A 19,891-nucleotide genomic window follows, 5' to 3' on the forward strand; every position below is an offset into this window, starting at 1 on the left:
GGCATCTTACTTTTCCTGCTTACATCCTGATGCCATTTGGCCTGGAGCAGGGAAAAATACATAGTGAGCGATCATCTGTCTTATATGAATGAACAAGAGGTATTTGTGGACATAAGTTGGAGCTTTTGACGGAGAAATCAATCCGACTGAATTCAGCTCTAGCCAAATGACAACTGGACCACTGGGACTCCTGTTCTAGTAGTTACTACCTTCATGTCCTAGAGGAATTCTGATGACTTACAGTGTGCTTAGAGTTCTCCGATATCAAGTGTCCTCCTGCACACACAATGTTATTGTGGTCTGTGGTTTAAAACCCGTAAAGTGGCTCTTGCCACCTTAAATGCTAAGCTACCTTTTTGGCAAGCGAGTATGTATATGAGCTTCCTTGCAAGATTGTTTTCCCTTCTATAGTTCATATTTTATTGCCACACTCAGACATGAGCAGTTATTCTGTCTTTGGGAGCTCTGAGGGACACCATCCTCTGTGTTCATACCTGCCCTACGAGGCTCCACAGAGTACACCTGGAGCACTGCGTTGCAAGTTTTGGCAAATGCTCAGGGCAAGTACCTTGGTGAAGAGGCTTCAAAATAATTTTATTAATGCTAGTATCATAAACGCAATGAGGTTGGGGGACACACACACAGGATAGGGGACATGACCACCACCATATTAAAGGGAATTCAGAAGAACAGAATAACAACAAAAAAGGTGAGATGGAAAGGATGGATTGAGGCCTATGGCACTATGCACTATTATGGTAGGGATCTTCACACAAGATTGCAAGCCTGTCTCATACCATATAGCATAGCAATGAAATACTAAGTCAGATCTGAACCAATATAGCTGCGTATTAAATTACAATTTACCTATAATCTTTGAAGAAATAAAAGTAAAATCTAAACTATGCAGAAAAGTGTCATGATTAAATTCAAGGAAGAATAATTTTTTCTTTGTAGTCTTAAGACCATGAAGAAGTAATGTGAGTAAGCACTGATGGGCAAAAAAGGAGACTCTTTAACATGACTGTCTGGGACAACAGTGACTGCAGAGCACTGCTGTTTTCCCTGCAAAGCAACATTTTAAAAACTGATTTGAAAATGTTTGTTTCATCATTACAGAAGAGAGAACCCTGCTTTGCAATTGCCCAGTTCAATAATCATCTTAATTTTAAACTTTAAAAAGCAGAGATATAGTCATTACTGTTTTCCTTTGGCAGGGTTTTAATGCATCTTTGAATTCCCATCTGTAGGCTCCATGCTCACAGCTCCATTAGGACGAATTACACTGATTTTCTAATACAAAGCATAATACATCTCTGAAATAGCATTTAAAAACCAAAGGGTTTAGATGGAGTTCTGCATGGTGCCTTTTGAAGTAATGGGAATTTCTTTTCTTTTTTTTCCCCCCAAAATATCCTCTGTTTAGCTCAAAAATTCTTCTCAAACAGGTCTTAATAATAACCACATTAAAACTTTGAAAATGAAGTGCAAGAACAAATTATAATGTAAGATTTCCTTCAGATAAGAAATCTGAGCAGATACCTACAGGGCATGTATCTTAAGGAAAGAGTCCTGAATAAAGTACCTGCTGAAGGGAAGCAAATGACACACAGAACTCACCTGCCATTCCCTCAGCTTATGAGAATTGCATACAACTTCTACTTTGTTCTTCAAGGCTGTCCAAGTCACATTAATCATAAAAAGAAAAAACCCAGCAATCTTTTTGTGCCGTCAGCTGAAATTTGAGAGAAGGGAGAAGTACTTAGCAGTTGTTATTAATACGTGTAGACTTGTCGAATGAATTAGCTAGTTCCTATAATATATGTATGTCTAATGCCAATGTTCCTACTCAACGTGGGTGTAATTATGGGAGGAGATACCAAAATTATTTACTCAGAGGAAATGCATTCTCTTGAATCCCGAGACAAGAAGAACTTCCTACAAAGGATAATAGGTGTGCCATGAATAAGTTATCTTTAAGGATGAGGAAACAGTGAGTGTGGTGGGATGTAAAAGCCATATGAAGGGAAAAGGAGCATTTCCTGATTACTTAACTTCCAGATTGGTTAATGTCACTTCTGGTTCTGTTCAACAGCTGTGAATTGGCTTTAGAAGGTTTTTTTGGGTCTCAGCTTGTCTCCAATGCCCCCTGACTTATGTTAAATGATAAATTCCCACCAGAAATAAATGTCTGTTTACTTGTTACACTAGGCAGCTCCATACTACTACTTCAGCATAAGTTTTATTTCAAAAAGAACCCCCAAACTATGAACCATGAGTAATTTTTATCAGTGCAAACTCTAAGCCTGTCTATCTTCATGACTGTGATTATATTGCTTTTTAGTTTTGTACCCTCACTTAAAAATATACAGGTGATAAAGTGACATTGTTGTGGGGAGGAATATTTATCTGTTTAAGAGTCTACAGCTCCACTGATCAAGTTTTAGCTCTCAGTAAAGACTTAAAAAGTAAATTAGTCTGAATTGAAATTACAAAGGAAAAAAAAAACCTGAAAAAGAAGCAGAAATTAAGCTCCAACAGCTGTATTTTTTTGAAAAAAAGATTGGTTTCTTGCATCTTTTTCAGAAACTTTGTTTTGCTACCACAAAAACTAAAAGAGTACATACTCATATGACATCCATGTTAGCCCTATCCTGAAAGAAAAACATTAAAACTTTTCACACTTGGCAGCAGTGTATCTGGTATGGTCTATCTCCACTTACATTATAATTCAGAGGTCCGTCCTCCTCTTGGAAGTTTCCAGGATGTTCAGGCTGTCAAAACTTGTTCCAGGAATCGCCTCAAATGGATTTGATTGCTGTTCAGAGCTACTTTGGTTGGTCTTTTTCTCTTTTCCTTAATTCATAGTCCTTGGAAACCATAAGAGCCACAAGCCTCTGATGTTACCTGATCTTCACACACAGCCCTAGTGACAAACCGCATCGACCAGTTCTTAAGTTCAGGTGTTCGGTACTTATAGTGATTGCTTCAGACGTTACACATTGCTCCCACTGGAGTATGACTATTTCCTCTCTTCTTCCTTGCTACTCACATAAGTAATTAAGTCTCAGAACACTTTTTCTGTCTCGGCTGCAACCACCTCCTTTACCTCTGTATGACACACCCACAGTGGTGTTCACCAAGCCACCAGAACCTCTCTCAGACTGGCCTACATCCCAAACTGGCACCTGCCAGTCCGCACCTTCACCACAGCAAAGCATCAGGAGCTGTTTTTGTAATCCCTTTGGAATGCAGCGGTCATGGTTCCTAAGTGACTAATGATGTAACATTGTCACAGGTGTTTTTCCTAGCTCAATTCCACCCACCCGTCATCCAAAATGGTTCAAAATATTTTGTTCCTCCTTTTCCCTTGTTTCAGAGCCTTGAAATTTCAGGTAGTGCAGGTTGCTAACTTTTAGAGAAAAACATACTCTTTTATTTCAGCCATCTCCTCAATAATTTTGTCTCTTGTTCAAGATTTGCACTATCATATCCTCAGGGTAACCATACTGAACCTTACACTTGTCTTGTTGCTACTCTTTGCCAGAAAAAGGAGATCAGTATAACTTCTACAAAAAACCTTGCAGAGTCCCTTCTATGAGTCTGTACCCACGTAAGCACACATTTAATTAGAAATGTTACCTTCATGTGCGTGTGAAGTGTTGCAGGGGAAGGGTGCTGCCTTCCCATTAGTTCCCCTAGAGGTCCAATTTACAAGCTTCTCTCATTTCTGCTAGTGCAATTCACTCGATTTTGGCATAGTCTGGTTGTTTTCACACACACAGGAGATGTAAAAGGAAGTCATTAAGTGTATATCCACATTCTAAATCCAAGGCTATGCTTGACCTTGGACTTCTACTGTTTGGTCTACATGATGAGGGCTCTTGGCTCTGGTGAGCCTTGGGGAAGCTGAGGAGAAAAAGAGAGGGTACCACTGTGGGCTACTTGTACAGCCTCTCTGTAGCTCATCTCATTATATATCCAGTATGGTCTTGTGCTGACATCATGTGATTGGCAGTGGAAAACTAGGTGGCTGCAAGTGCCCTCCTAAAGCAATTTTTCTGGCTACAAGGGCAAACGGAGTTTATAGCCAAGCTGAGCTTGGGCTGCTCATATACCAGTGAGGAGTCCCTATGGCAAGTCACAGGTACCCTGTGCTGTGTGGTGGAAGTGGGGGCACAGAGCTGGCTCCAGGCACTTGTTAAGATTTCACTGGCTTCGTGGCCCAGCAATCTGAAGTCCAATAGAGCAGTAGCTTGACTTTCCATTCACTTCATCTGCACAGATAATTTTTAGAGATTGACTTAGTGTTGTACAATTATTGGCCATAAACCAAGTCACTCACTGGGCTACACCTAGCTGACTTGTTCCCGGAATCCAGCTCTTGGTCCATACCTATCCTCCCGTAAACCATTTAATAAGCTTTACTAAACTTGAACTCTGAAAGATGACTTCCTGACACACATCGATAATGAAGAGTTCCTAACTCTTCTCAAGTTAAAATACCCTTAGACTTAAGATTATCCTCCCTTTGATTCCCAAAGAACACTTTCAGCAAGTGCAAAATACCAGCATGTGAAAATATCATGTATGTTGAGCTGGGCAATTATCTTAATGTGTTTGTCAAATGGGTCTCAAATTGGACACCACCCAAATTCCTTCTGAACATTTTCTATGCCTCATTTAGTCACTACGATTTACCAAAAAAGGAAAAATGTCAGGACAGACTTTGCAGCAAAAAAAAAACAAACCCAAAGATAAAAAGCTAAATGACATAAATTGTGCAACTCATCCTGGCTACTTTCAAGTATCATGGTTGCAGTAAGGAGAAACACTGCTTTGAAAGTCCTCTAGATAAGGCTTTCAATGTGTAAAAATGAGTTTATGGATGTTTGTGCAGAGACATCTGGAGCTAGAAAGAATGATTTCCAAAGAAAACCAGACAAAAGACAAACAAACAGTCTCTGAGTAGAAGGTAAAATGCTCTTTTTAATAATGTGGACACACACACAATAAATGAAGAATCAACTATTCCTCAGTCTATTTAAAAATAGAATGTAAAATTTTAATGATATGATGTTGGTAACCCCTTATCACAGGAAGTGAGGATTTTGTTTTAGTAATCTTGTCATCGTTTTCTGATGATATTTTATTCAATTTATACACACACAGACCATTTGTTGTGTATCTTCATGTTAGTCAATCACATTTACCATCTTAAAGGTCTTGATATTTGGAAATTTATCACAGGAGAAATTAACAAGCAGATGTTTGAGACCTGCCTCAGAAGGGATGAGTTGAAACTTTGTACTGGATGTCTCACTGGCTTTCACTGGTGGTACACTAAAAATAGGAAACAAAGGGAAAAATATAAGCTGCAAACTGGCTTATGCATCATGCTTGAGTTTCTTTGCTAACCACCTCCCATCTTAAGTAAGAATTCCTATCAATTCAGTTTAGGATGGCCATGAAAAGACCATACAGGGTTTGGCTATCTGATATGTATTTAAATACTCAAACCCATGCATTAAGGTCTCTCACAAATACATTACACAGTGACCCAGATAAGAACACAAAGGGGGACATACTAGTATAATGAGATAAGACTTCATGCAGAACACAGGGCGTAAAACACATAATTGAATTATTAAAAATAATAATCTGAGACCATGAAGAATGTTAATACAAACACCTGAATTAGAATAGATTATAGCACCAAGAAAACCTCAGTGCTTACACAGCAGGAAATTCTGAACAGAAGTTAAAATATTTTAAACCAGTGTATTTTGTAATTTTCTGAAACTCATGTTTACGGTTTTCCCAAAGAGCCTTACCCTGTCGTATTGTCTTGTCTTGCCTGAGGAAAAAGTTATATGTGATAGACAACACAAGGTTGCTAAATTCCCTCAGGAGAGCTTCTAAATGATGGGATAGATCATTCCTAGCTGCTCGAGCACAAATGGCAATGTTAAGTTGGTGTGTTTGTTTGTTTGTGTTTGTCTCTGTGTGTGCGTATTCAGTCAAAGTGCACACCCATATCCCAGGTATTTTTCAGAAATAACTGCATTTGCTAGAATATGTCAAAATTTGTGTGCAATTTTGTATATCTAAAAAGTGAGGGACAGTGTGAAAATTTAACCTTTCTGGTTTAGTTGTGAAATACTGAAGGAAAAGAGCAAGATACAAAATCATCAAAGCATAAAAATAGGAACCTGGGATCTAAAGTAAAAGGAAACTTCCAACCTGTGATTCTGTGAAATTATTTTATTCCAGTCTTCTCATTCATCATGTCAACACCATCTAATAATTTCTTGACTGTCTTTATTAATCTCCTAAAATAATTATTTTGTATAGTTCTGAAAGCAGTGCTTGAAAATCAGTGTGTCTGTAGTTCTTGTTTTGGAAAAAAACTTTTTTTTGGTTTTTTTTTTTTTTTAGTTAAAAAACCCAACCCAAGGCAACCCAAACTTTTATTGTAATATTCACCATTTTCCCAACTCTCTTCCTGCCTGCCTCATGGATTTCAGCTGTGTTCAACTACCAGGCCTTAGTAAAGTAAATTAAATAATCTAAGAAGTAGCTGCTGGTCATGGTTTAGTCTGTTCTTTATAAGCCATCCTCCTTAGTTGTGATCTGTTGTGTCTGGAATAGCTACGCATGGAGCATACTTGGGGTTGTACTTTGCAGAGGTACCACCGTTTGAGATCACAACCTGTGTCTAAACAATCTGTGTTCATTTTTGTTCCCAAAGCTGGGACATTGGTGCATTTTCTTTTTACAAGTATGTCTATCTCTTTGATGTAAAAGCAAAATGTTTAGAAGGCTGACTCCCAGACTGGCACCTGCAGTCTATTTAATAAAGTGAAAAAAGAAAAATCCTTGTTAATATATGCTATAATTTGGGTATGGCATGGACAGAAACAGTCACGTATCCTATTGTTGGCCCTATGGGCAGAACAAGAAGGTTCAACCTGTTTGGTCTATAGCAGCATAGACAGCCTCAGCAAAGTTCACTGCATGGCTAAGAATGTACTTTTTGCTGGAACTGTGGGGCACTGTGGACAGGCAGGAAAACAAGTCCTGTCCAGTTATGACAGCAGTTATTTGACCTCCCAAACTATGGAGCCAAAGCCTAGCTTAGATGAAGAGCTGGTTCAAAGCTGTGTGCTTCATTACAAGAAGTTACGTTGATTGGCCTCCTAAGTTACAGCAAGAAGAAAATGCTGTCTCATCCCACTGTTCAGTTCCAAGTCATCCATGCTTACATTCTTGCTCATGTATCTTTAATGGCAGGAAGGAGGCATTGCTTGTACTTACTTTATCTCAAGGATTTCTTTGAGCAGGCCATTGCCTTCTACCTGCAGCACACAGGCCATCACGTCTGTATCAATAGGATTGGTAAATATCACTTCCACATCCACTTCTTTATTCACTTTTGCTTCACCAAGTATCTGTGCAAAGAAAACACTTGAAAGTCCAGGTTCTCAGTATTCTTTTCTATGCAAGCTTTCTCAGTCATCAGAAGAGGAGATATTATGAGATGCTATGGTGGACCATGGCAGAATGTGAGCAGAATATCTCTTTTGGGAAAGAAAGTGCTTATAAGAGCTCATTTTCCCTCTTTCTTTGCCACTGCAGTTAGAGCAAAGGGACAGCAATTTACCTGTATGTCGATGGTAGGATTGTCCAGGCTGATGTCTCTTTGCACAAGCACTTGAATCCCACCTTCTACATGACATAAAGCTGTTACCTGGATCATGTTGTCTGTAGTTAACTGCTGTTGATATTCAGGATATGGTATCTTAATGGGAAATTGTTTCTCTGGAAGATAAAATAAAAAAGAATTTATATAAGCCCACAGAGTTTCACACCTAATATTAGTGGGACTAGGAAGGCCTTCAGCCATCACTGCCAAACTCAATTCATGCAGATCTACCAGTTTGCTATAGAAAGAGTGAGTTCTTCAGTGTCACCCCTCCTCCATTCCCTACATTGCCTGGCTTATTTTCCTCCCAATTGCTCTGAAAGATAAAATAGCTGGAGTTCAAGGAGTTTACCGGTGCTACTCCATTTGTTACGGGACATGCTCTGGTAGGCCTCATCGGTCCTCTTTGCTCATGATATAATGAGACGAGCTGAATGATGTCTTCATATTTCTTTTATCTTTCCTAGCCCTATCTGCTTTTTATTATCATGTGTTTTTACAGTAGTTTCCATGCAGTAATTCAAATCAAGGAATACTGGGTGGGAAGGGATCTTCTCTGTCTCTGAATCCCAGCAATTCTGCATTTTTGCTATCTGTGCAATAAACATCAAGTTCAGAAGAACTGTGCAGAAGCTATGCTACATGCAGCAGTATATAGCAGATGAAAAACACAAGAAAAGATGGCAGGTCACCAATGCCTCACACTTCAGTTCCATTCTAATGTGCTAATGGATGAGGGTTTTTCTTGTGCTGTTAGCCATGTCCTGTTACTTTTCAGTAAGGCCCCTTGTGATTGATGAGAACACATTTAGCTGGACTTGATTTCTATGTTTTTATGTTGTCCTTATCTTTTTTTTATGAAAATTTTGTTAAATGACACTTCGTGTTTACTCACCATCTTGTTTTCACTCCTGAGATACATTTTCCAAAATGTGCAGAGTACTTAAGGCAATGATGGTGTGAAACATGACTTTTTAATATGTTTACAAGTGCAATTTTTTCAGCCTTTTATGCTTGTAGTTTATTAGAGATTTTTCACCCAAGTTGACCAGCTTCTAATGTCCATTTACTGATAAAACAAATATACAATTATATTTAAAAGTAATTTGAAAAATTACCTTCCTTAGGAGACACAGTGACAGATATAGAGTCCTTCCAGATCTCATTAACTGGTCTTCTCGTGTACACAGTGCTCCAAGCAGTCATATTTACATGAACAGTCTTAGCATCAGACTGTAAGTTTGCAAGAACCAGAATTAGATTGAGATCTTTGCCAACTTCTAAAGGACCAGCCACCTTAAACTTCCCGGAGATGTCAGGCTTTTGATCTATTTCCTCTTGTGTCGGTGCTGTAGGGTCAAATTTATCCTCAAGACCCAGCTTCTTACGGGCTTTTTTAAAAATCTCTCTTTCTTTCCTAGAACCTGACAGAGAGAACCACGAAAATTATCCTCAACAGTTAACGTGTATCTCTTATTTTACATGACTGCTAGAGACAAGACAGGCGAACGTGGTGTCTGTACTTACAGATGAACAGAGCCTCTGTTTTCCAGAGCCACGCCTAATTTTCTGGATCTGCAGTCATTAATGTCACTACCCTTCTAAGCACATTTTTTTGTAACACAAAATCTTAAGACCAGAGTTTCTCACTCTTCCCATTTGTATCCCTTTTTATGGTTGTAATATTTAGAAATGTCAATTCTTATTTGCTACTACAGAAAAGGCCCGTAATGTAAGGGAAGACTGATGGCACCATAAGATGGGTTGACTCTGGCTAGCAGCCAAACATCCACCCAGCCTCTCACTCACTCCCCATTACCACAGGATGGGGAGAAAACAGAGGGAAATAAGAAGACTCGTGGCTTGAGATAATGACAGTTTAACAGCGAAAGCCAAAACTGCGCGTAAGCAATGCAAAAAGGGGAATACATCCACTACTCCACATCCGCAGGCAGATGTCCAGCCACTTCCTGGAAACCAGGGCCTCAACACATGTGACAGTTGCTTGGGAATACAAATGCTACAACCACGAATGCCTCCCACCTGTTCGCTCTGCCTTTTGCTGAGCTATTATTGCTGAGCACTAAGGCACATGGTGTAGAATATTCCTGCGGTCAGTTTGGGTCAGCTGTGCTGGCTGGGTCCCCTCCCAGCCTCTCGCCCACCCACAGCCACTGTGGCAGGAAGGGAGAGGGAGGGGTGAGAAAGCCTTGACACTCTGCAAGTATTGTAGTCCAAACCTTGGTGTGTAATCAACACCTTTAGGGGGGCACCTATGAAGAAAGTTAACGCCATCCCAGCTGGAGCCAGTACACAATGGAAGCTAGTTATTTGGGCTCTGCTTTTCAACCTTCTGATATATATTTCCCTTAGCAGTGTTCATTCCTTGCACTTGCAAATTCAGTTCGTGATTGTAATTTTATTTTTTTTCTGCACTATCAAACCCAAAGCTCTGACAGGTTGATATGCTGTTTGACCTTTTGAAGTTGCTTTTCCTGGGCCTGAGTGCTGATTTAGCTTAGGTTTCTGTAATAGGCCTTTCATCCTGCTGTCAAATAACTGGGCTGTAGACTAATTCTCACAGAGATAGTGCATATTAGCAACAGGCAGGCAGAACGGTGAATGCTTTACTCAGAGATATTTGGGCTTGCCTTATTTAGGTTCCACAAAGAAGCTCCATATCAGAAAGGGCAAGGCAGTATTTTTTACTCTTTACCTTCTCTTCCCTTCTCTGTTAGAACTGAATACACTGAGTATAAATTTTGCTCCTACCTTACAGATGTCCAAAATTTCCCACTAAGAGACTCCTAGCCTAAAGTTTATGTGTTTGGGAATGAAGCAGCTATGTAACCGCAAGAACCACTGTTTGTATTTACCTTCTTCATATTTATAATCGTTGGTGACATCTACACGATCATCTCTGCCGACTGCCTTTGTGCTCATGAATTCGCCAATTGTAGTAGATTGAGAGAATATTAATGTTTTCTTTCCAGTTGCAAGGTCAATATTCCAGTACATACAGTCTGCATTCACTTCTGCAAATACGAATGGGCAGTCGTAGTCCAGATTTACATCTCCTTCTTTGATGGCGTGCCGTGAGGCAGGACCACACTGATAAATTCCTACGGCGTCAAGAAAAAATAATTCAGACCAAATCAAATCTTTGACAGTAAGCAGATTACTAGACAGATATTTATCAATGACTCATGAATTGCCCAGTGCTGTTGTCCCATTCTAGCCCACGGAGACCCTAATACCAGGCCAATCATTAATGCATCTTGTCTTTATTCTGAAGGTACACTTGATTTATTTTATATTATCGCTTGATTCTCAATAGCTCTGGATATCTACATTGGAAATATAGGAATTACTGCAAAAGAGTACTCCTAGAAGTCTCATTTGTTTCCTGGCATCACAGATGATCTGAGGCTTTTCTAATGTGATACATAAAATAGTCTCTTCTGCCACTCTATTTCTGAGCAGGATGAGAAATTACTTTTTCAATGGTTTTACATTTTTTCTTTTTTCATCTCTCTGAAAGTGACTAACTTTATATTTTTCAGCATTACTTTTGAAATAAAATATGTGTACCTCCACTTTCTTCTTGGGGAGTTGCATCCAGAATTTGCCATCCATTGTATGAAGGGCCCAAGTCACTGCGGGAAAACCAGCTTTCATTCCAGACATGGAAATTCCTATGTGCAGGAATGAACAAAGTAAGCTACTAGCATGTGTTTCTAAATTCCTGTTCACATCCATTAATCAGCCATCTTAGTTAAACGCATTAAATGCCTTATTTGGCACAGGTTCTTATCTGACCCTGACCACTTCCACTCTGATCCTGACTATATGGGAGTTATAGCTCCTTCAGATCAGAGCTGAAAATTGCATTGTGGAACAGACATAAATATTCAAGGGCAGAAAGCAAATTTGTAAAATTATACAAAATGTCTTGGGCCTGTTTTTCTCCAAAAGTTCTGAGCACATGCACTTCCTTAGTTTTAGCTGTTTTCCTTATAGCACAATGCTACAGTTATGCTTATCACTTATATTTAGAATGGGTCCAGAACAAGCAGGGGAGTAAACAAGGCAAAAGGCGCGGGACTGCGCCTGTTCTTTGCTGCATGCAAACTTGTTTGAATTGCATTTGATGCTTAATAGTGGCAATAATTAAATGATCTTCACTGCAAATCATGGCATGGCAAAAAAACCCCCAAACAAACACAAACCCAAACAAACGAAAAAAAAAAACCCAAACCAAAACAAAGAGTCAGGGAAGCCTGTTCTGTTGAACTTTCATAGTTTAATGTGAACTGTTTTTGAAGAAAAGTTCCAAACTAAGTAAAGTCCCACTGTTTGATAGTTCCGGTATAATATCACAAATTTTCAGTCATCTGTGGCATCATAACTGTAACTTTGCCTGCCCTGGCTTCAATTGGCGGTTGTAACTCATGTCACAGTTTTCAGTTTAACTGAGAAAGAGTGAAAACACCAAGTTTTGTAGTATAATTTGTAATATTTTTATTGATCCTCTGTGTGTATAGTTTTAAAGGCAATTTTAAAGAAGGTAACACAGCATTTGTCATTAGAATCTATAATCAGCACCTGAAGACTCTATAGGCATTGATAGGTCCTATTATTAGATATTGTAGAGCCTTACCATATGCTGTCAGCTGATCTGTTCAAATTATTTCCAGAAGCATCGTAAAACTCATCCACACGCAGATTTCCGTCTGCATCATGGGCAGAGCTGAAGTTTGTAATTGTGCGAGTGGGAATCCCCAGACATCTAAGCACTAAAGAGTGAATAGAAAACCATAGTCAGAAAGCAGTATTTCTGGAATACAAAGTTTCCTGTAACATGTCTTGCAGGAATGTCATGTAGGAAGTATTATTAGTGCTTCTTTTAGCAGAATCTGCAGTGTCAGTGATGTGCATGACATAAAACATACCTGTAGTCAATACTGCTGCAAAAACCCAACATTGTCCATATCTAACAGGTCTGAATCCTGATTTCTTCCACTTTTGCAGGATTTCACCACTTCCAGTCCAGCTGCTTGGACTTTTCCCACCCTCATAATTTCCACTCCAGTTTCCTAGCAGCACCCCTTGGTCATCATTGGCATTGACCTGTAAAAACATTCAATAAATTTATTATGAGATAAATTAAGAGTTTACAACAGATGTAGCAGTGGTAGGGGAGTGGGCAGAAAAAGAGCCTTGAATGACATTTAGTGGACAAAAGTCACTGCTTCATGCAGCTGGCCTTTAGGAAGAAGCCTTATCTTTTCAGGGAAAAGAAATATGTGTCCTCTCAAGAAATGGAGAGCATTTAATTACTGTTTCTCCCACCCAAGTACAGTAGCACCAGGCAAGAAGGCAAACACTGTTTTTTAGTGAACCTTCCTGACGTGAGGTGGCCACATTACTACTGTATGATTGAATGGTGTCATCAACGCATATCATGCAGCTGAGCTTTCAGAACGTGCCTGGATCACCACGTAGTGAGCCCTCAGCAAATGTACATTAAATTAGGGGAAGCGGTTGACACAACAAATGGGGCAAAGTCACCTTGAAAATCTTGGGTACTGGGCCAATAGAAATGTCATGAAGGTGAGGAAGAAAAGGCGTAGATTGAGGGTGTTGGGGTATTCTACTTGGGGTAGAATAACCCCACACATTGGTTCAGGCTGGGAAGCAGCTGGCTGAGTGGCAGCCCATCAGAAAGGGGCCTGGGAGTTACAGCAAATGCCAGGTTGAACTTGAGCCAACTGTGCTCTCATCATAAAGGGAAAGCCCACACTAGGCTACACTGGGAAAAGTGTGACCAGAAGATTTAGGGAAGCTATTAACCCCCTTTAATTATCCCTACTGAGGCTGTACCAGGAATCCTATCTCCAATTTTGGGTCCCTGAGTTCAAGGGGGTGTTGAGACGCTGAAGGGGGCCCAGGAGGGAGGGCTACCAAGATGGTCAGGGGCCCTGGAGTACAGTCTACAAGAAGTTGAGAGCACTGGGCTAGTTCAGTCTGGTTAAGAAAGGGATAAGGGAAATGTAGTAGCAGCTTAGAACTACTTGAATGGAACATAGTAAGTTGCCAAGAGTCCAACTTTTCTCTGTTCTGGCAGGTTATATAACAAGGGGCAACAGCAGAAAGTTGTAGCTTGGGAAAATCATATTTGACAGAAAAGAAAAACTCCTCACTAGGAGGGTAGTGCAGCTCTGGACCAGTCACCCAGGGAGGCCATGAAACCTCCATCCTTGGACATTTTCAAGGCAGCCTGACAAATCCATGGCTGAGCTGATGTAGTACCACTGGTAGTTCCACTTCAAATGGGAGGTAGGACTAAAGGCCTCCAAGGGACTGGTCCCTCAACATACCACCCTGTCTTATACTTTCGGTTTGACTATTGGATATCAAAGTGATAAGTATCAGAAATACCACAGATGAGGGAAGTCTAGCAGGCTGAGAGCAGACGACACCTTAGGTGTTTCTCTGGCCCATACTTCTGGTGCATACAAACAGTGGCCTAAAATTTTCTGAGACCTGCCTTCAGACTTATGTTCACTAACTACTTTAAAAGAACAGTTAGTAGTTTGGACTTTTTGAACATTTTGCTTACCATTGCGCTGAGAACACGGCCCAGATATTTGGGGTCATATCGGTGAGATACATCTGTGACACTATCCTGACGATAGTTTAAGCTTCGATCCAGCATGGCAAGGCAAATATTGAGAATATCATCTTGAAACTATGTTATAGAAATAAGTTAGCGTTTTGGAAACACAGGTTACTTTACTAAATTCAGGAAAAGTAGACCCATATAAGTGTTTAATGTTATTTTTAATCAGTGAATGAAGTGCTGCAGCTCAGACAAGAATTACCATCTAAAAATGTGGCCTCAACAAACTGTGAAGATTAGAACACAAAAAGCTTTTCAAAACTTGGAATCTGTGGACTTAAGGCTGGGACTTTGCCTCTCAGCATTGCTACAGTACTTTACCACCTAGCAGACACTAAAGTTTCTGTACCTCCAAATCCTAGGTCATATCACTGACCAGTCAATTACAAATCCCCATATTAATCAGTATAACAGGGCTTCACATGAGTCCTGCTTTCAATACCAGACTCCTGCTCTTCAGAGGTGTGTGACTATGATGAACTGGAAAAGGCAAGCAAGCCTTGGCCACCCAGTTCATATGAAAACCAGAGCACGAATCACTGTCTGATGTTGCAGTGCTGCATTTACCTGGCCAAAGTTCCATCCAAAGCTGCTGATACGATTTTTATTGCCTGCATAAATGATGCCAAACTCTTCTAGCACATACTCCTCACACTCAGCCTTGTTAGGCATGAACACATCATCACCTGAAAAGCCAAAACAGAGGTATGTACAACTACGGCAGGCAAAATAAAACTAAACCTCAGGAGCCTTGGTCTCCATCAATAAGAATGCTTGCAGATATCCACCCTTTGCTGTTATAAACAGACCATGAAACTCAGGATTTCCTATAATTAGAGAAAGGGTGGGGAGTGCCTGAGTGAAGACAGAGATATGACACTGTCAAATCTGGGAGAAGATGGCAGCTGGTAGATATGGCTCTTTTCTGGGTTCTGCAGAGACCAGGCACGCTCTTCTAAACTTGTGCAGAAGTAGGGAAGCTCCAAAAAAAGCAGAACTTAATCTGCTTGAGCAGAACTTAATCTTTTAGGGCAAGCAGCTCTCCAGTTAGTACATGATACAGACCTAATTTTATGTACCAGAAGGTCCTAAGAAACTGTTAAATCCTTCTCTTTTCCCATTGATATATTATGTGGTGAATGTTCAGCCCCCCTATTAAAGCAGCATAGATCGAATGGAGAAGCTGCAAATATTAATGAAGCTACAAGCAACTTAGTTCTCTCAGAGGAGATTCAACATGTTCATACCTGAAGACCAAGGGTTAAAAAGCAAAACAAAAGTGCCAAGGCTTGTTGGAGAGGAGCTGCCACTTGAAGGACTTTGAACGCTCAGCTTGTAACGTCCGATGACAGCATTAGGTGGGCTGGAAATAGAGATGCTCACAGAGTTGGAACTGGTAGACTGTAGAACTGCACTCCAGCTCTCCTTGCTCACTGTGCTGGAGATACCAAATGTAGCCTGCGTCTTAGTCAGCTTTGAGGGTTTTGGACCTTTTAAGGAAAATAAACAACATTTTTTTTCCCCAGCTTGCTGAAATAGAGATTTAGTTGTCAACAAACTCAGCAGGGATGTAACCCTCCTTTCAGATGAATTTGTGCCATATGTTGAAAACTGAAGAACGCTATCACTGCTAGCTGAGATGGGAGTAATACAACAAACACCTCGCACAGTTCCATGGCTATGTGAACCAGCACGCTGGCTGCCCTGTAGTGCGTATCAGGCCAAAAGAATGCCACAAGGCAGCATTACTCTTTCTGTGAAAGAAGTTGGGAGCCATACCTATTTCTGCGATGAATGTTAAGTTTTGCTCCGGCTGTTCTACTCCGTTGAAGGAGATAATGAAGGCCTGTCCTCTCCTTACAATCAACTCTTCGCTACGAAATTTACTTGTGTGGTGATCTCTTGCATTTTCTTTCAGGTGCCAGTTGGTACTTGGCTGCGTTGCAGCTATGAAAAAGTGAGAAAAGCAAGAAAACTTGAGGGTACATCCAAGGAGGAAGGAGCACAGACACACTTTACAAGGAGAAACTTGTTACTTTCTACAGGTAACTAGTACCCATGTGAGGTTTCCACCAAAAATAGAAATAATATATTCAGAGGTGCTTTTTTTTTTTTGTCTGAGACACTCTGCCTTGCATAGACCTGCATAATTAAATATAGAAGGAGTAGTATATCGGTACTAAAGGAAAATCAGAAAGGCATCTAAGAGGAGAGAACCCTGAGAGAATTAAATACGGGTAAGTTACTTGGATAAAGAATCTGGCTGAACTCAGGTAATTCTTTCAAGGTGTCATCTGTTCCAAGACATGGTGTTATACTAACAAAGGCACAGCCTTGCTGCCTCTGAATAAGAAATAGAGAAACCTGACTGAGCTGAGAAACACTTCTGCATTTTAAACCATGACATCTGATCTCTAGCCCCATTTACGTGTCATGTACCTCTGATATAACTGACAGCTGCTATCTGTTGGAGGGACCTAACAAGAATATGTTGATAGACACTAGGCTGTCATTTGGCAGTGGGAGAGGTGGCAGAATTGGAGAGAGAACACTACTAAAATTGTGTATGTGAAAAAATATGTTGCAGGAAGCTCTTGCATGTGAACTATGGCTTCAGTCAGAGGCCAAAGAGTAAGTATCTGAGGTTGGTTTGGCTCTGACATCATCAGAGCCTATGGAGAGTTCTCCAGTAGAAGATAATTCCATGGTTTAAATGAAGTGCAGAAATACAGAAGAAAAAGAGATTTTGTTTTTCCTAAGGGCACTGTGTGCTTTTAAAAAATATTTTTATTTTTCCCCACCACCCCCCACCCCCCCAAAGAGGGAGAATAGGAAGGAGTGACAGTGTGGTCCTCAGTAGTAGACCACAGCTACCGGTGTCATTATTGAGTAAAAAAATCATTATCCCATGTTCATACAGATTTATCAGTGTGAAGATTTTTTTACATCATGATCTTAAGTTTACCAAGTTTAGGCAAGTCTTGAAATGGCTACATTAGTAGTCTTAGCAAGGCAGTCACAGGTCACATGGGGGAACACTTTTTTACAGTATCAAGGCGAGCAGCACACACTGATTTTTCAGGAACATACCTACTTTAAAAAAAGAATGTCTTCAGAAACTTAGCAATGAAGCACATCTATTGTAGAACAAACTGAGGGGTGGGGGAGATTTGTCTTTAGAAAGGCAGGAGTTATCTGGCAAGGTTGGAAAAGCAACATGGGACTACTACTAATAATTATTAAACTGGTCAATTTGCATATGTATAATTATTAGCATGTAAGCAAAAAAAAAACCCACACCCCGCTGCAGCAAACAAACCACCAAAAAAATATATCCCCTAAATTTTTGTACCCTCTCTGCCTTAACTTCAGGTTTCAACCGTCTCTGCTTGTTGTACCTCCCTCAGCCTTTGCAATGATACCTTCTTCAAATTCTGCTTTGCTCTTCCTCTTATGTCAGATTTGTCAGTCTCTCTTTTGCACTTGTCTGACAACTTCAAATAGCCACAGACTTTCTCTTCCTGCCTATTTGCAAATCCAACATTTTTACACGAGATAATACACCTCTTCTCCCAAATCTCATTCTGATAAGCTTGCTTCTCCCATGCGCACAGTAAGTAAAAAATGCAATTCTTGTGAAAATCCCTCTCCTAACTCTTGATGGAAGAGTTTTCTCTTCCTTTTTTTTTTTTTTGGATCAAAGCTCCTTAGAGCCGTAGTGATCTTCCAGTGTCCATTACAGAACTGAATATGAGGTATTGATGTAAGAAAATAGCAAACAGAGCACTACAGAAGGGGCTTGCCCCTTGCTCACCTTGGCCCATATCTGATCAATACGTCCTGTATGAGCAGCTTCTGGAGCTTTCCTCTGAATGGCCTCCTCTACTTCAGTTGACTCAAGGAATGGCTGGTGCCTTTCACTTCTTTAAAAGTCTAGGTGTAAAGTTGCCTGTTTGCAATATTTCCTGTGGGGGTGGAGCTTGAACAGCCTTCTTTGCCCCTGGCCTTTCTCTGGCCAAAGGGGCTTGAGGATTCATTTTTCATGAATTTTTCACTCTCTCAGTCCCCACATCCTGATCTCATTTCCTTGCAATCTAACATCTGAAGCTTGGACAATATTTATCCCTAACAATCTGGCCACTTGTTAATAGTTTCTTAATGTATTTCAATTTATAAGAATTTCAGCATTTAGTTGCTTTTCTTTCTGTTATAATGATGAAATTGTAGGAATAGCGTAACTTCTTCTTGCAACACATTGTTTTTAATTTGGAATACTTCTTGAGCAATATTTACAGTGAATTTTTCTTGAAATAATTCACTGAATACATTGTTTTCCTGGAGCTGCTTTCCACCACCCCCCCACTGCATTGTAGTAATTGCAAAACAATGAGCAAGATATTGCCTCTGCCCCAAATTTAAAGAACCAATTTTTCATTTATCACATAATTACTGTTCAACAATGTTAAATACACAAGCAGTCCATGTCATATTTGTGTGACACACTACAGAGATGATAGCCAAGTACATCTGTGACTTGTGATAAAATAGCTATCACTGTTTTCAGCTGGTACACTACTATTTTTTGCTAGGCTATCTCTGAACATGCAACTGGCAATGCCAATAAATGCACAAATACCTTTCACTTAACTTCAAGGAGAGTGATTTCTTCTTATGCTTTGGAGGTGGCTCCACTTTCTGTTAAGAAATAGAGAGACTAATTCTGGTACTTTTATGAAACAACCGTAAAATCTGATGTACTTAATGTACAGTCTTAAGGATGCCACTGAGTGACACCCATTATGCTGGACTGGCCACAGCTAAACACCTTCCCAAATGCAGAGTTTTAACTGGCTCGGCTCAGTATTCAGTAAATTGTTCTAGTTTCAGGTTTGGATCATGTTTGGAAATTCCAGAACAGGAACTTGCTCAACCCATTGCGTATGCAGACATATTTTATTCTTATGTCCTATAAAAAGCTGTTATTAGAAGAAACAGTTTTAACTGGGTATAATTCAGACTGCTGCTCTGAATCTCTGTTAATTAATAATATTTAATCTTAAGAGGGACCATAGTTTTATCACCCGCAAAGCCAAACTGTGATTTTAAAATTATAAGACTTCAATTCTTAAATTTAAAATTTGTTAGAATTTTATTATAAAATTCTAAGTCCAAACTTTAGCGGTTTCAGGTGTTATGCTATACTCGCCTACCCATACTTTTAAATTCTCTTAAATGACATGCTAACAATTTTCAGAATAAATTTGCTTTAAGACTCCAGCCTATCCTTGGATACATAGCAAACTGTTTCTCTTTGATAGAAAGATTAGTTACTGTTGAAAGGAAAAAAAAGTCAGCGATTATTCACCAAACAGCTGCCAATGCTTATTTGATCACGTGTTTCACCTTTTTTTGTGTGACAGCAATAGTGTGCTGGATATCATCATCCTATAGGTCAGTGGCATAATTGGTTTTGGTATCTGATGGTCTGATAGTATAGTTACAAG

General features: G+C 39.9%; 1 protein-coding gene and 1 long non-coding RNA gene across 2 annotated transcripts in view; one reads left to right on the forward strand and one right to left on the reverse strand.

Moving 5' to 3' along the window:
• Positions 1 to 19,891, forward strand: part of LOC135315737 (uncharacterized) — a 138,858-nt gene that overhangs the window by 49,076 nt on the left and 69,891 nt on the right. Inside the window, exon 2 of the long non-coding RNA XR_010375229.1 lies at positions 16,306 to 16,432. This is a non-coding gene — a long non-coding RNA (uncharacterized LOC135315737). The remainder of the gene's footprint in view (positions 1 to 16,305; positions 16,433 to 19,891) is intronic.
• On the reverse strand, positions 5,040 to 18,295 carry LOC104053518 (protein-glutamine gamma-glutamyltransferase E). The gene is made up of 13 exons (XM_009514965.2): positions 18,202 to 18,295; positions 16,167 to 16,334; positions 15,635 to 15,877; positions 14,955 to 15,073; positions 14,328 to 14,456; positions 12,658 to 12,835; positions 12,366 to 12,501; positions 11,297 to 11,400; positions 10,582 to 10,827; positions 8,824 to 9,129; positions 7,664 to 7,821; positions 7,318 to 7,451; positions 5,040 to 5,343 (listed from the first exon to the last, which is right to left on the reverse strand). Exons 1-13 carry the CDS (start codon positions 18,209 to 18,211, stop codon positions 5,196 to 5,198), a joined length of 2,079 nt encoding a protein of 692 aa, XP_009513260.1. The 5' UTR covers positions 18,212 to 18,295; the 3' UTR covers positions 5,040 to 5,195.

The sequence above is a fragment of the Phalacrocorax carbo genome, chromosome 14 (genome assembly GCF_963921805.1).
Source record: "Phalacrocorax carbo chromosome 14, bPhaCar2.1, whole genome shotgun sequence".
Taxonomy (NCBI): domain Eukaryota; kingdom Metazoa; phylum Chordata; class Aves; order Suliformes; family Phalacrocoracidae; genus Phalacrocorax; species Phalacrocorax carbo.